This window comes from Monopterus albus, unplaced genomic scaffold, assembly GCF_001952655.1.
Source record: "Monopterus albus unplaced genomic scaffold, M_albus_1.0 scaffold174.1, whole genome shotgun sequence".
Taxonomy (NCBI): domain Eukaryota; kingdom Metazoa; phylum Chordata; class Actinopteri; order Synbranchiformes; family Synbranchidae; genus Monopterus; species Monopterus albus.
In genome coordinates, this window is record NW_018128054.1 from 457,062 (window position 1) to 470,530 (window position 13,469).

At 40.2% G+C, this 13,469-nt stretch overlaps 3 protein-coding genes across 4 annotated transcripts; 1 reads left to right on the plus strand and 2 right to left on the minus strand.

Annotated features, from left to right (window-relative positions):
- Positions 1-124: 124 nt before the first annotated feature.
- Positions 125-6,485, minus strand: dhps (deoxyhypusine synthase). Of its 2 annotated transcripts, none has more exons than XM_020616480.1 (10): positions 6,235-6,485; positions 5,819-6,018; positions 5,126-5,290; positions 4,895-5,016; positions 4,267-4,363; positions 4,018-4,104; positions 3,563-3,668; positions 3,377-3,480; positions 2,654-2,779; positions 125-987 (listed from the first exon to the last, which is right to left on the minus strand). In XM_020616480.1, the coding sequence occupies exons 1-10, from the start codon at positions 6,269-6,271 to the stop codon at positions 892-894; spliced, it is 1,140 nt and encodes a 379-aa protein (XP_020472136.1). In that variant the 5' UTR covers positions 6,272-6,485; the 3' UTR covers positions 125-891. The 2 variants fall into 2 exon arrangements, with proteins under 2 accessions (XP_020472136.1, XP_020472137.1); XM_020616481.1 differs by having other exon boundaries at positions 126-987; positions 6,310-6,485.
- Positions 6,486-7,721: 1,236 nt separating this feature from the next.
- LOC109969468 (guanine nucleotide-binding protein G(I)/G(S)/G(O) subunit gamma-7-like) lies at positions 7,722-8,321 on the plus strand. The gene is made up of 2 exons (XM_020616377.1): positions 7,722-7,914; positions 8,170-8,321. The coding sequence occupies exons 1-2, from the start codon at positions 7,807-7,809 to the stop codon at positions 8,293-8,295; spliced, it is 234 nt and encodes a 77-aa protein (XP_020472033.1). The 5' UTR covers positions 7,722-7,806; the 3' UTR covers positions 8,296-8,321.
- Positions 8,322-8,375: 54 nt separating this feature from the next.
- fbxw9 (F-box and WD repeat domain containing 9) lies at positions 8,376-13,240 on the minus strand. The gene is made up of 8 exons (XM_020616405.1): positions 13,076-13,240; positions 12,516-12,681; positions 12,286-12,433; positions 10,633-11,675; positions 10,285-10,456; positions 9,996-10,199; positions 9,821-9,886; positions 8,376-9,567 (listed from the first exon to the last, which is right to left on the minus strand). The coding sequence occupies exons 2-8, from the start codon at positions 12,635-12,637 to the stop codon at positions 9,484-9,486; spliced, it is 1,839 nt and encodes a 612-aa protein (XP_020472061.1). The 5' UTR covers positions 12,638-12,681; positions 13,076-13,240; the 3' UTR covers positions 8,376-9,483.
- Between the last annotated feature and the right edge of the window lie 229 nt (positions 13,241-13,469).

Consider the following 13,469-nt stretch of genomic DNA (forward strand, 5'->3'; position numbering starts at 1 on the left):
TGTTTTTCTGTCAATATGGGGTGCTGTGTGTACATTAATGAGGAAAAAAAATGAACTTAAATGATTTTAGCATATGGCTGCAATATAACAAAGAGTGAAACATTTAAGGGGGTCTGAATACTTTCCGTACCCACTGTATTTTAACTGCAACTGAGGAACTTTATATTGTGCTTCATCAGTATATATGTGCCCTGTATGCAAACATTTTTTTATAACCTTTTATACACCAAACAACACCAACAGTCATGTGGAAATGATGGATCCCACGTGGCCTTTTCACACAAAACTACTGCACAAAGGCAATTGTAATAGCCCAGTAAAACCGCATTAAATACAAGAACTGATTACTATATGATTTATTAAGCTATACAGACATCTTTTATCCTTCATCAGTGAGGTAAAAGTTTGGATAATATAAAAACTGAGAAACAAGATGTGAGCATGTATCATGCTACAAATAATCTCAAGTAAATTTGAACTCTTGGTAAAAGAAAACACTACTAAATGAGTGAGTGTATAACTATTCCCCTCTGTATTTCTCTAACACAAACAAAAGCTGATGTATTGTAGACAGTCTCTTTGGTACATGCTATGGCATGCTGCATGCGATATTTCAACCAAATGAACCAGAGGAAAAAAACTGTACATGTTTAAACAAGTAAATATTGGCATGGAAAGCATTAAGACAGGAGACCCTCACCAACATTCCCCCTTCAATGAGGTATTCAGTCAGCACTGTAAGGATAACAACACAGCAGTAATGCTGCCTCTCAGCGCTGACGAGCTACAGCCATGCATTTTCAATAAAACCTGCATGTTCAGCAGACAAAGGGAAAACCAGAGAAGCAAAGTTGGTTGCTGTTTCTAACCAAGCATTTCAGGAAGAACCACTTAATTTGTTTTCTTGCCAGCGGTCAGTTTGTCATGGTGGAGAGCGAAGGTCTCTGCCACTATCAGAGGGAAAACTAAAGAGGCATCTGCATACACCTGGGAACAAAGAAATGGAGGAGCATATCAGTCTTCTGTCATATTGTGATGTTTATATTATGTTACACACTGACTACACTAAATTGAACCCAGTCCCTGGTTTTCATCTTTGTGTATTGGTGCCTCGATGCCACACCATAGGTTTGAATAAAACGTTGTGCGGACACTGCCACCTTGAGACCAAAGTGCAGATTACAGCTCCTATTGGGCCAACTATTACTCTGCCTCCTCACAATCTGATGTTATAAAATTATTTCCAAACACACTTATTGCCATAAGATGAATTTCAAAGGAAAACAAACATGTCAGACAAAGGATAATGCCATTTTTCATGCTATATACATCAAGCATGTCTGAGATTACATAACACAAAGATGGGGCGGTGTGATTTTTTTTCTTGATACGATTCAATACACAATACGGTGTGTATGACTCAATTCAATCATGATACAATTAAAAATTCAACACTGGTTTGATTATATAAAGAGCAACCAGATGTATCTCATTTACAAAAATATGCAACTGCTGATGTATGGATACCACATTTTACGTTTTGTGAAAATTTTGTATCGTGACATATGGAATTTCAATATACTGTCCAATCCCTAACACAGCTGCATGACAGATCATTTTGTGATCATGATTTAGATCACTGTGCGAGCTCAGTCTCATGTGACAATGATTCTGGCGTTATTTGCATTAGCAAGGAGATGCCTTGCATAAAACTAAGTGCTCCTTTTCCTCACTAAGCTGCGTTAACCAGTAGCAGGACTGCATTACATCACGTGACAAGCTGTAGCTAGGAAAGGAAAACGGATTCAAAAACAAATCCAATGTGGTTGATATAGTGAAAGATATTCTGTGCCCTCATGAAACTATTTTTTCAAACTTTGTGCTGCCTGCCTTATGCACCTAGGAGCAAAAGAAAAAAATCACTTTCTGGTTAGTGGTTGATGCAGCTTGGTGAGGGAAAGATAGTGTTTAGTGTGATTCAAGGGCTCTCACTGCTAATGCAAACACGGCAGAATCATTGTCAAGTCAGACTGAGAGCGCCTCTGCTGGATGATGTCACCATTCGGTGTGGTGAGAGTCAAAATAGCATAGAAGGTCACACACAGCTTCAGTGAGACGCTCAAGCTCATGCACAGTTATAAGGTCTGATAAGACTCATTGAAGAGACTCATGTGAAATCATACAGGAGAGAAACCAGTCAGTTGAGTCTGTGGCACAACCTTTTACATTGCTTACATATTGTCTTTTACTGCATATGATCATTCATACTCAAAAGTAGAACTGAAGTGACATTAATTACAAGATGATTAAAACATTTCAAAATGCACCAGCATTGTTTTGTATTTTGTAACTTTCAGTTCAACAAAAACTATTTTTCCAGTGATATGTTTCATCATTGAAGATTTCTTATAGCGTTAAAATATCGTCTCGATCTCACAAACACAATATCACGTATCATCTTGGTTCATGAGCTAAGTGCATCGTCACACCCCGACCTGGGAATTATATAGAGGTGAAGCAGAAGCAGGAAAGAAATCTCAAAATAACCTCTAATGAAAAGGTATCTGAAGCTCTGACTGCAATAAATGGAACATAGCGTTGACATTAGTCTTAGTCTGATCACGGCTAAAATTTCTGGGATAAATACCAGTACCTTGACAGGACTGGCATCTGTTCTGATCTTGCCCCAGGATACAGCCTCATCAGGTCTGGCCCCAGAGTCAGAGCCATCAAACTCCTGACCTGTGTTCACATAGACTACATAGTCAGCCCCATTCCTCTGGAGGGAAAAGAGCAGAGACGGCGTGTCAACAGTGTCTACACACGGCACAAGTAGTTTTCACAATTTCATACACAACGTTCATGACCAACTGTGGCAAAGTATTCTCCTTTACTCAGGTAAAAATAACAATACTGCAATTTCTAAATACTTTACAAGTGAAAGTCGTGTGTTGAAAGTGTCACTTCACAAAATAAGAAAAACAAATTATCAAAAGTAGTTTTGAAAAGTGAGTTTACTATTATATGTATTAATTAAATGAACAAAGCATAAAAGTGCAAGAGGCAATTTAATTTCACAGATGAAGATAAACTAATTTTATTTAGCTACTGTTGGGTACTTGAAACTCTAATGTGCATATTTTATGTCATATGTTTTATATGTAAAAATCTCAGACTGTGAAGTTACAACTAATTATAGCAGTCAGATAAATGTAATGAGTATAAACACTGCCTGCATAACTGTAGTGGATGAAAAGTTGCATGAAATGAAGTAAATGTACCTATAATTTCATTACACCACAAATGGCCAATTTAATTTCAACACTTGGAGGAATTACATACAAAAACTGATGTGAAGCCACAGGTAGAACATTACCATAAGATTAGCATTGGCTATGTGATGTTTGACCAGCCCTCCTCCCAAGATGATTATTCCCGTCCTTTTGGCAAACACTACGCGGCTGTTCAACCTCCGGATATCTGAAATGAAGTCCAGATTAATGTTATGGCCGACTTCGATAGCTGAGCTCAACTTGTCCTGCACCAGTCATGTTGTTTTCACCTTCCACAATGTCCAAAATCAAGCCAGGGTTCTTGAACGTGTGGAAGTAGATCATGTCGCCCAGAGAGCCATCAGTCAGAGCAGGACTGAACACAGGAATGTTATTCTGAGAATAGAAGGGAACAGCAGATTTACTGACTGATCTATATAGAAAAATATATTGTATGCATTTAAAAAAGTTAATAAGGGCAGAAATCAAAAATGAAGTAAGTCAAAGAATCAACAAAGACACGAGAACCACAGTTCAAATAAAATGACTTGCAACTTACTGTCATTAACTTAGTACTTGACACAAAGTCACTGATCTGATTAAAACCTAAAATGTTTCAAAAGATTAAAACCATGTTTGCTTTTTCTTTTGTGTTTTCTCTTTCTGGTAAAGCACTGTGTAAAATCTTAAAGGTATCTAAAATCTAAAAGGTATTATTTTCCTTTAAGTATAAACCAGCACTCGCCTTGTACGCCCAGTAGCAGACTGAGTCAGTATTATTGATCTCCTTGCCAAGTCGATGGATCATTTTGGAGGGAGTCCAATGGGTACCCTGAAAAAGGACAATATTGTAGACAATAATGAGAGCCACAGCTGAAACATGCCAACTGTGGACAACATTTCTGGATCCAAGGGCATCAGATTCACAATTAGTTTCTGTTGCAGTTTTGGGTGCAATAAACAAATAATGTCCTACTCAGGCATAAAGACTTACCTCTGTGTTCTGCTCCAACAACATCTGGTCCAGAATGGGCATCAGCCAGTCTTCAAACTTACAGTAGTTATTATTGGGCACCAACAAGTTCCCTATTCTACACTCAGTGATGACAGGAGGAGGAGGAGAGTAAGATGAATGAAAAGGGACCAGATGTGATTAGGAAATCTGTCACATAAGCTCAGAACTCTCAGATAAATACCCATCTGTGAAACCCCCGTAACAAATCCTTGGTTGTTTTGAGAACACAGTACATCTGGTGAACAGGCACACCTGAGTAATTCAGCCTGGCCCAAGACAGTACTACTACTGACATTCTAACACTTAAAGGAATAGTCTGACATTTTGGGAAATATGCTCATTTGTTTTCTTGATAAAAGTCAGCACTGAAGAAGGAACACCACTCTGTGTGTACAGGAAATATGAAGCTACAGCTAGCAGCTGATTATCTTAGCTTAGCATAAAGACTAGAGTCAGGGGGAAACAGACTAGGTTATCCAAAAGCTGCCAGACCTGTAAAGATCGCCAATTTAGTGTTTTAAAATGGATTGTGTTCCATTCTATTTCTATTTAATTGTCATTTTTACACTGCAGACCTCACAAGACCAAGCCAAGACAAGTTGCCAACCTGTTGATCCCCCTCAGACGGAGCTCTTTGCCAGGCAAGCTGAAATCTCCCAAGTATGTGTGAGCCAGACACTTGATCAAATCCTCCTCAATGCCTCCGGCTGTGGTAACAATCACATCCACCTATCAGAGTAACAAGACAGACTGATAAAGTGACACAGTGCCCTGGCTGAAACGGTTACCTGATTAGTAACTATGACCTGGGTAATCATGACAGTGTATAAATGTGTACCATTTTGTGCTCTGCCAGGTAGCGGATGGACTCTCTGACTCCAGAGCTGATGAGGTTGGAGGTGTAACCCAGGAAGATGGTGCAGCCAGAGTTGTGGAACGATTCACCAGAATCTTTAAACTTGCTTTCCTCATGTTCTTCCACTGGCTCAAGACGCTTCTCTATCTGTAGGTGTGAAGTCATCAGACGATAACGGTCAACATTACAAAGACACACTGTCACACTAATCATGATCTACTGAAGAAGAAGCAGCAGCTCATTGTAACACTGTGACACATACAACGAAATAGTTGTGTGGAGCCCAAGGGCCCCAGGCTGCTGTGTGCGTACACGCTGTCATCACAGCTTGTCACAGTCAACACTTCGACATGTGGACTGCAGGCACCGAGATTCGAACCTTCAACCTTCCGGTTGGGAGATGGAGCAGTTTAAATGAACTCTGATTACAGTGAGGTGTGTGGGTTATTCTGAGCCACTGTGCGTGGAAAGACACCATGCTGCTATATTTTATTTCTAAGTATTTATTTCACTGCTGTGAGCACCACCAATAAAAGCCCATTCATCTCCATTGTATTGGGGTATAGGAAGACAACTCTGAAACAGATATCTCACAACCTGGGCCAATAAAACCATAAAACTATCTGCAAAGCTACACGGGGTCATTAACTTACACATATCAGGCATTCCTCTCACCATGTGGTTGATTTCCTGTATGGCCATGGCGAAACTAGTAGCCTGGAAGCCTGTGTTGAAGTAGGACTTCAGTACTGCCGGGAGATCAACGCCCTGGTTGAAGTCATAGCCTCTAACCTTCGGCGTGTCCTCAGGTAGTTCGCAGCTGGGCTGGAGGACAGACTGTGCCGCAAGAGAAGAGGCATAGTCCGCCATCTCCTCTGCAAAAGCAAGCAGCACATGTTAGTGGAGTGTTTATCATCAAGATGTCCGATAAACCATGAAAGTAAAAACTTTCTAAATCTGGCATATCATCATCATTATCATATAAACACGACGTTTTGTAATTTAGTTTGGGGTTCTGACAACCATCAGACGTTAGTTATCTTTCTTGTGCGTATTCCAGATGTATCGTTTTAGCTAGGAGACATGCTAACCGTGAGCTGGTTTGTTATGTCGCTCGGCTTTCGACATGATTAACGTCAAACATTAAGACAGAGATGAAAACATGCCTATTTTTACACGAGACGTGTTACGTGGTGAAGTAAACTGTTGTCTCCACAGCAATGAGACGATTAACGAAGTTTCGTTTTCATGTAAACATTTAGTGATGTTAGATGTGACACCCCATTTAGACTAACTAGCGTGTGCTGAGCGGAAGTGCGAGTGAGCCCACTACGGAAGGTGCGAAAGGACAAACCAAACATATTTTTTTTGCGCAAATCCCATCAGTTTCCACTCCAACACATTACTAAAGGACAGTACAAACTCACTAACTTGTGTGGAGTTTATAAAGCTCAGCTGTGGTTAGAGGTGAAACAGGCTTGAAACCTTCAACAAGAGCGAGCAGTAAAACTATGGAGATAAAATCCTATCAAAAAAAAAAAACACGCATTTGTAACATTTTTGATAGGATTTTATCTCCATACAATGAGCAGTTCAAATGATTCCACATACAACTGACTAAGCTTTAACATGTGTGCATGGCATTTTACAAACTCTTACACAGTAAAATCCCTCTGCATAGTAAAACTACAGCTTTCAGCAAAACTGTATGAGGGTGTATGAGAACAATAAATATACCTTCAAACAGTGAACTTATTCAAGTAGCCCATCAGTTCTAAAAACATACACAATTTTTAACTATTACCGGTTCTTTTATCTGAAGGCCCCAAGAAGTAACACTCAGGAAACAGGAATCAGCTTTACATCAGGCGTTTCTCTCTAACTGAAAGTTGTGTCACTTACTTCCCTGATTCTGTTGTAATGAACCCCTTACTCATGCTTCAGACATGGGTGAATAGTTCAAGCCCGTCAGACTTCACATCTGCAAAATAGCATAAATTAACAATATCTTATCTATAGTTTCCAGAACGACACTTATCTATGCAATCTATTCTTGCACAATTTTCCAAGAAGATAAGAAATACTACAAGTTGACTCGAAGCTGAAAATTATAACTATAATGCATGCATAAGAGCCAGGTTAATACTGATACATGGTGCTGTTAATGAAACACAGTCAGTCATACTAAACTCTATCATTATAAAAGCAAAATAATACTAACAGTAAATAAAACAACTCCTAAAATCCAATCCTAACACAATGAACCACATTTATGACACAATACCGGTCCCTGTCTAGGTCTCAACTATGTCCATTATTAATACATTCTTGCAGACACAATGTATAGGCAAACATCATACCTGAATCAGATCATAATGCTTGAGCCAAAGATCTTTTTATCGGCAGGGATGGTGAAGTGATGTGTGATGTTTGTGGCATTTCCAGCACTCTGTTGTATGACCTTTTACATCACAAAGTCTTTGAACTGCCTCAGCAGTGAATAAAAAAAAAGCAATGCACGTCAAAAAGGGACGACAGGAGCTTGTCTGGCCAGACTCTCCTGCACAACCTGAGCTGACTCTCTGAAGCAGCTAAAATACGGCTGATATAACTTTTTTCTGCTGCTGCCTGTGGTGTTGAAGTAGGATTTTTACTAAGTTTTTATGCTGAAGGAAATGTCAGGAAAGATGTGCAGCAGCAGCAACAGCGTTGTTCAGGCACAAAAACTGGTGGATCAACTTCGGGTGGAGGCAAACATGGAGAGAATCAAGGTATGTAAAAAAAAAAAAAAAAAAAATCTTTAAATCTGCTAACATGTATGATGTCTGCACATCGTTATATATCTCAACTGTTCAGTTTAAGATTAGCCGTTTGAAGATTTTTGTAGTTCAGAATATATGGAGTGTAATGACATGCCCCTTTTCTTTAGCAGCCAATGTCCACTGAGTAGTTTACTTTTTTTTTTTTAATGATTACAATATATAAAATCCTGTCAAATGCCATCCTGTCTGCCATTGTCCCAGTAGATCTCCCTGACAGCAGCAGACTTGGTCAAGTACTGTCAGGACCACAGGCGCAGTGACCCTCTGCTCACCGGCATTGCTGCTTCATCCAATCCTTACAAAGACAAGAAGTCTTGTGTGCTGCTTTGACTGTCCTCAAGTACAGATTACCAAAACATAACAGACTACCATATGAACAATTTGTGACTGTGCAACTACCAACTTTTTTCTTTTTTACTGATAAATGTGTACAAGATAAACTTTTTAGTATATTAAATATAACCTGGGTAACTGGACTCAAGTTACATTTTAATCAGAAGAGAGATGCTTACAGCCAATAACAACCTGAAATGCTACAAGTTGACATGATGGCAGTGAACAAATCCAGCCAGTAGCCTAACTCAGACACTAGACTTTCAGGCCATTTAATGGCATTTTCCAATGCGCTTTAACACATGCATCTGTCAAGTACTATGCTAATAAATTATACACACAAATTATTACACAATGATAAAGTTAACCAACACACACAAAGAGGAGATATGCAAACAGACCATACAATGATAACTGTGGTCAAATAAATAGTTATGTAAATACAATCCGCTTGTCACAGAAAACTTGGGACACTGTTTCACTGTTCATGACAAATGCTTTGTGTACACTGTCAGTTACTGTAATGGGTTCAGTCAATTTGTTAGCATGTAAACCGTATATACCCTTTGAATGTCTGTAGTTTTCATGCTATTTAAATGTACATCATTAAAAGAGGTGAGAAAGCTTTGAGTACTGGCATCAAATAAATGAAGGTACAAACATTAGCAATATGCATATTTCCTGTGTGTTGTCCGTTTGTAGAACCAGCAGAATTGAACAACGAATTTAAGAAAACAAAAAGGTTGACAGCTTTTAGCTGAATCAGTACAAGTGTCCTGAACTTTCCCCAACCGTAATAAAATCAACACAAGACAGAAACATTTATTTAAATTGATTAGCATTATAACCTAAACTGGTAGCAATATTTAAAAAAAAAAAAAAAAGTTTTATACTTTAATATTTCTAAAAGTGCAGCAAAATAAAGCAATTAGTTTGGCCATCTGTACCACAAGAGACTCAACTGTCTTCATATCCAGTCCTAACTGTACATGTTCATTTGTTTTTACCTACAACCTCCCTGATGTAGACAGCCTGAAAGGCATTAGATATGTTTTTTTCTTCTTTTTTGGTTTTGTTCACTCTGCATGTTCCAAATTCCAAAATACAGAAAGACCAAAATGGTGTTGATAGGCTTCGTCTCTTCTCCCCACCTGCCTTCAAGTCTTGCCTCATAATTTGCAGGTGTCATTCTTTCATTTTTTTGGGCCTCCAGACTTCCACACACACGCCCCCTGAGGCTACAGCAAGGACTCCAGCATCCACACTCAGCTGATAGTAGGGGAAGAGGTGAGAGGGTCACAGGGAGAAAGAACAAATTTCAGAAATAAGGAGGAGGTCAGGTGAATTCATCTGCAATCTCCATAAAACTGGGAAAACATTCACTTCATTGTTTTCTTTATCTTACAAATTCCCATATAGATGCTGTCTCAGTGAATAACAACATAGCTATATTTGAATTTATCTTAAAAGGGTAAAGCATTTGACATTTTAATTATTTATAAGATGTGCTAAAGGCACTAACCCCGTTGACTCCATCTTGGTGATGCAGTGTGCATAATGTCCTTGGAGGTGCACAAGGGATATGTACCTGCAATGCAGGCAAGAAATACATCAACACTGTACACAGCACTACTTAATACAATAGCAGAGACTGCTAAATAGGAAAAGTAACAAAGAATTTCTCTTCCTCTTTCTACCTTGACAGTACGATCAGAGGAACATGTGTAGAGGCTTCCAGGAGACCTATGTATGCCAGTGACCACAGCTGTGTGTCCCACATCAAACTGGGACAGGGCTTTTAAGGTCCCGGCCTGCATAGAGTAGGAGTGGAGCATGCCTCTGTTGTCTCCTGCCCACACCTCATTGCCACTGTAGCTCATGGACAGCACATAAGAGCTCATCTAAAAATGGACAAATTGTTCGGGGTTAGTTTTGGTCTGAACATCTATGCACACAAACTAAGAAGCCACGTGTGTATGCATCTACCCGAATTTTCTTCAAGCCTTTGCCTGCTCTGCGGTCATAAACAGCCACAGTGCAGTCTTTACTCCCAGAGATGATGTAATTGTCATCTGCAGCTAGGCACATCACAGCATTACCATGGAGATGGAGGCTTTTCACCAGGTGTTCAGCAGATGTAGACAAAATGACCATCTCACTCAGAAACCAAGTGATATGTCATTATAATGTCTATCTAATTGCTAAGATTTAAAAACAAAAGAAACCTGATGAGTGTAAGAGTAATTATTTATGTTGTGTTACTGCTTTATCATCACATTTATAAAATAACTTGAATCTGTAAGCTGTGACACTAAATTGGAATTCAAGTTATACTGTAAGGAAAATCCCTCACCTCGGGGGTCATACATGTTGACTCTCTTGTCAAATGTACCAGCCAACAACACATCTGTCTGACAGGTCAAACAGAGGACAGCAGCCCCAGCTCTGATCACGCCCATCGCTGCGCCACCTGCCTGTAGGTCCCAGAGCCTCACTGTGCTGTCGAAGCCCCCGGACGCCAGCACAGGTCCCTGAGATGCCAGGCACCAGACCCACCCCCGATGGGTGCTGAAGTCACCCTGCGCTCCCAGTGTGTGCAGCAGTGTGCCACTAGGACCTGCCTGTAGATCCCACAGTTTAGCATTCCAGTCTCTGGAACCTGTGGCACAAACCTTCCCCTCTCCCCCAACTAGGAGGACTGAGTTGACCTGGGCAATGTGGCCTGAAGGTAGGGTTATGTACTCCAGCGCTGGGGGTGGGCTGGGGCTTCTGAGGACTGGATGTTGCTCCTTGTCTACCCGTCTTCCATATCCCAGATTCCCTGGATTGTGAAAGTCCAATTGACGATTGAGGGGACCATCTTGCACTTCATCAGCATCAATCATCATCCTATAGTCCCTTTCTTCTTCCATTAGTGCTGCTGCATCATTCTCCAGTCTCTCTTCCAACTTCTCTCTCAATCTTGCCAGTTGGTTTTCACCTACAACAGGCTGCATTTCACCATTCTCACCTTCTATTGCCAGCTCCATCCCTTCATCCACACCATACGCCACTGCCTGTCCTGCCACTCCCATCCCTTCTACCTCATCCTCTCTACCATTTTCCTGTCCTTCTGCAGGTGGTTCCCCATCCTGCTCAGCCCTTTGCTGCTGCCTCAATTGCTCCCTTTCCTCCTCATCCTCTTGGGTCTGTCTCGCCACAAGGTGCGCTTGGTTTGTCCAGCAAGTTATAAGTTGCTCCATCTCCAGGCAAGCAGTGGGCCAGTCAAAGTCCTCCCTCGGCCCCACTGGAAAGTCAGCCCGGGATCCAATTAATCTGCGTGCCCGGAACTGCCAAGCAGTGCTGTCCTTACCAACATTACCCAATGCATGACAGACCTGAAGAGATGAGGGAGAGGTATTCATGAAATTTTCCAATATCCAACAGAATGATAAAGTCATAAGGGTTCCATGTGAAGTTCCTGCCCACTAGTAGCACTACAAAGCAGTTTTTTTTTGAGTGGGTACTTGTTTGTTCCATGCGCACACACACAGGGCTACACAATACACATTGCAGCCAGTGGCTTCACACTATTGCTCTGATGTGCAGGTGGTGGTAATGCACCAAGAAACAGAAATGTGTCAACAAAGGTAGAGAAGAAGAACACTGCTTGCTAGTAAATATCACAAGATTTAAACTACTTTAAATACAAAACAATTTATTTTGTAAAAAATTTATGAAGGAAATACAGTAAATGCATTAGCCAGAACTCAGGTTTTGATGAGTAGCACTAAATGTAAACATTACTTTGTATATGTTTGTGTGTTTTAATAGTCCAGCAAAAATACCAAATTGCACTTGTTTGAGAGTCAAACAATATTTTGGTTGTATACAATGAAATGGGGGCAGATGTCACATAGTGATTTAGTTTAATCTAGTGATTAAGGCAAGTAAACAACAAAGATATTTTCAAATGAGAGATTGGCAAACATCATCTTCAAAACTAACCTTTGGCAGCACAGTGATGACACACTGAGCAGGAAGGTGAGAAGCGATATGGGTTACCAACTCCCATGGTAATGACAACAGGCCACTTGCCTCACCAGAAGGTGAGGGGCTAACATCTGCTGAGGACAGACAACCAGCAGGCAGAAGACTGGAAGAAGTATGAAGACAGACGTAACTTGATTATTAATTGCATAATTTGTCAGATAATTGAGAGTGTAAGAAAGTCTTACCCCTGCAGATCAGGCCTGGAAGCTTCACTACTCGGGGACTTGACGGTGTCAGGAGAGGGTCCACCCTGGTCACTTGATGCCCCTGTCTCCGGTTCAGTCCGGTTAACACCTACCTCTGACATCACTGTTTCTCCTCTCAGCACAGGACCACTAGCTAAGTCATGCACTGTAAGTCAACATTAAACTAGTCAACTCTACTCGGTATTATTGGCTGGATGTGTTTTAACACATAAATACAACCCACAATACAGTCGCAATGAAACCTGACAAAACATTAACGCTAGATCTCGAACCTTATAGATTCAGATAGCTTGTTACATGCTTTAGGTAAGCTCTAACTGGCTACTTTATACAATTAACATTAAATTGTACCGTTTATTTTCGAATCCACCAAATAACTGAAACGGGTATTAAATATAGCGTATATTTAAACTAAAAATAATAACAATGCGCCATAAAAACGACAAACATAACGTCAACTAAGCTGAGATAGCAGGTTAGCTTCAAGTTCCATATATTAATACCAAACCCAGGCTTTGAGTAAAAATAAAGTAGCTTACGGTGAAGTCCTCGCCCGCGTCAGTATAACAAAACAGTGACCACTGTCACAATGTAAACCATCAACGACCATTCTTCACTCGTTATCCATCAACACATCCCTGGCCGTTATCAAGCCAACCTACAAAACATTCCAAACAACTTCCGGGACATAAAGATGACGCCATCAAAGTGCGTAGCAACATCTCAACCGTTTCAAGATCTCAGCTGATTTTTGTACAATAAAGTTTAGAACTTGAGGTCACATTACATTTTAAAATGTAAGAACGCAATCTTACTGTAGATACAGTAATAGGATTTTTTTTTTTTTAAAGTGTGAAGTACCACATTTTCCTGTTCCATGTCCCGATGTTGCAGTAAAATACGTTTATGAACAAAACGACACCTTGGAAATAA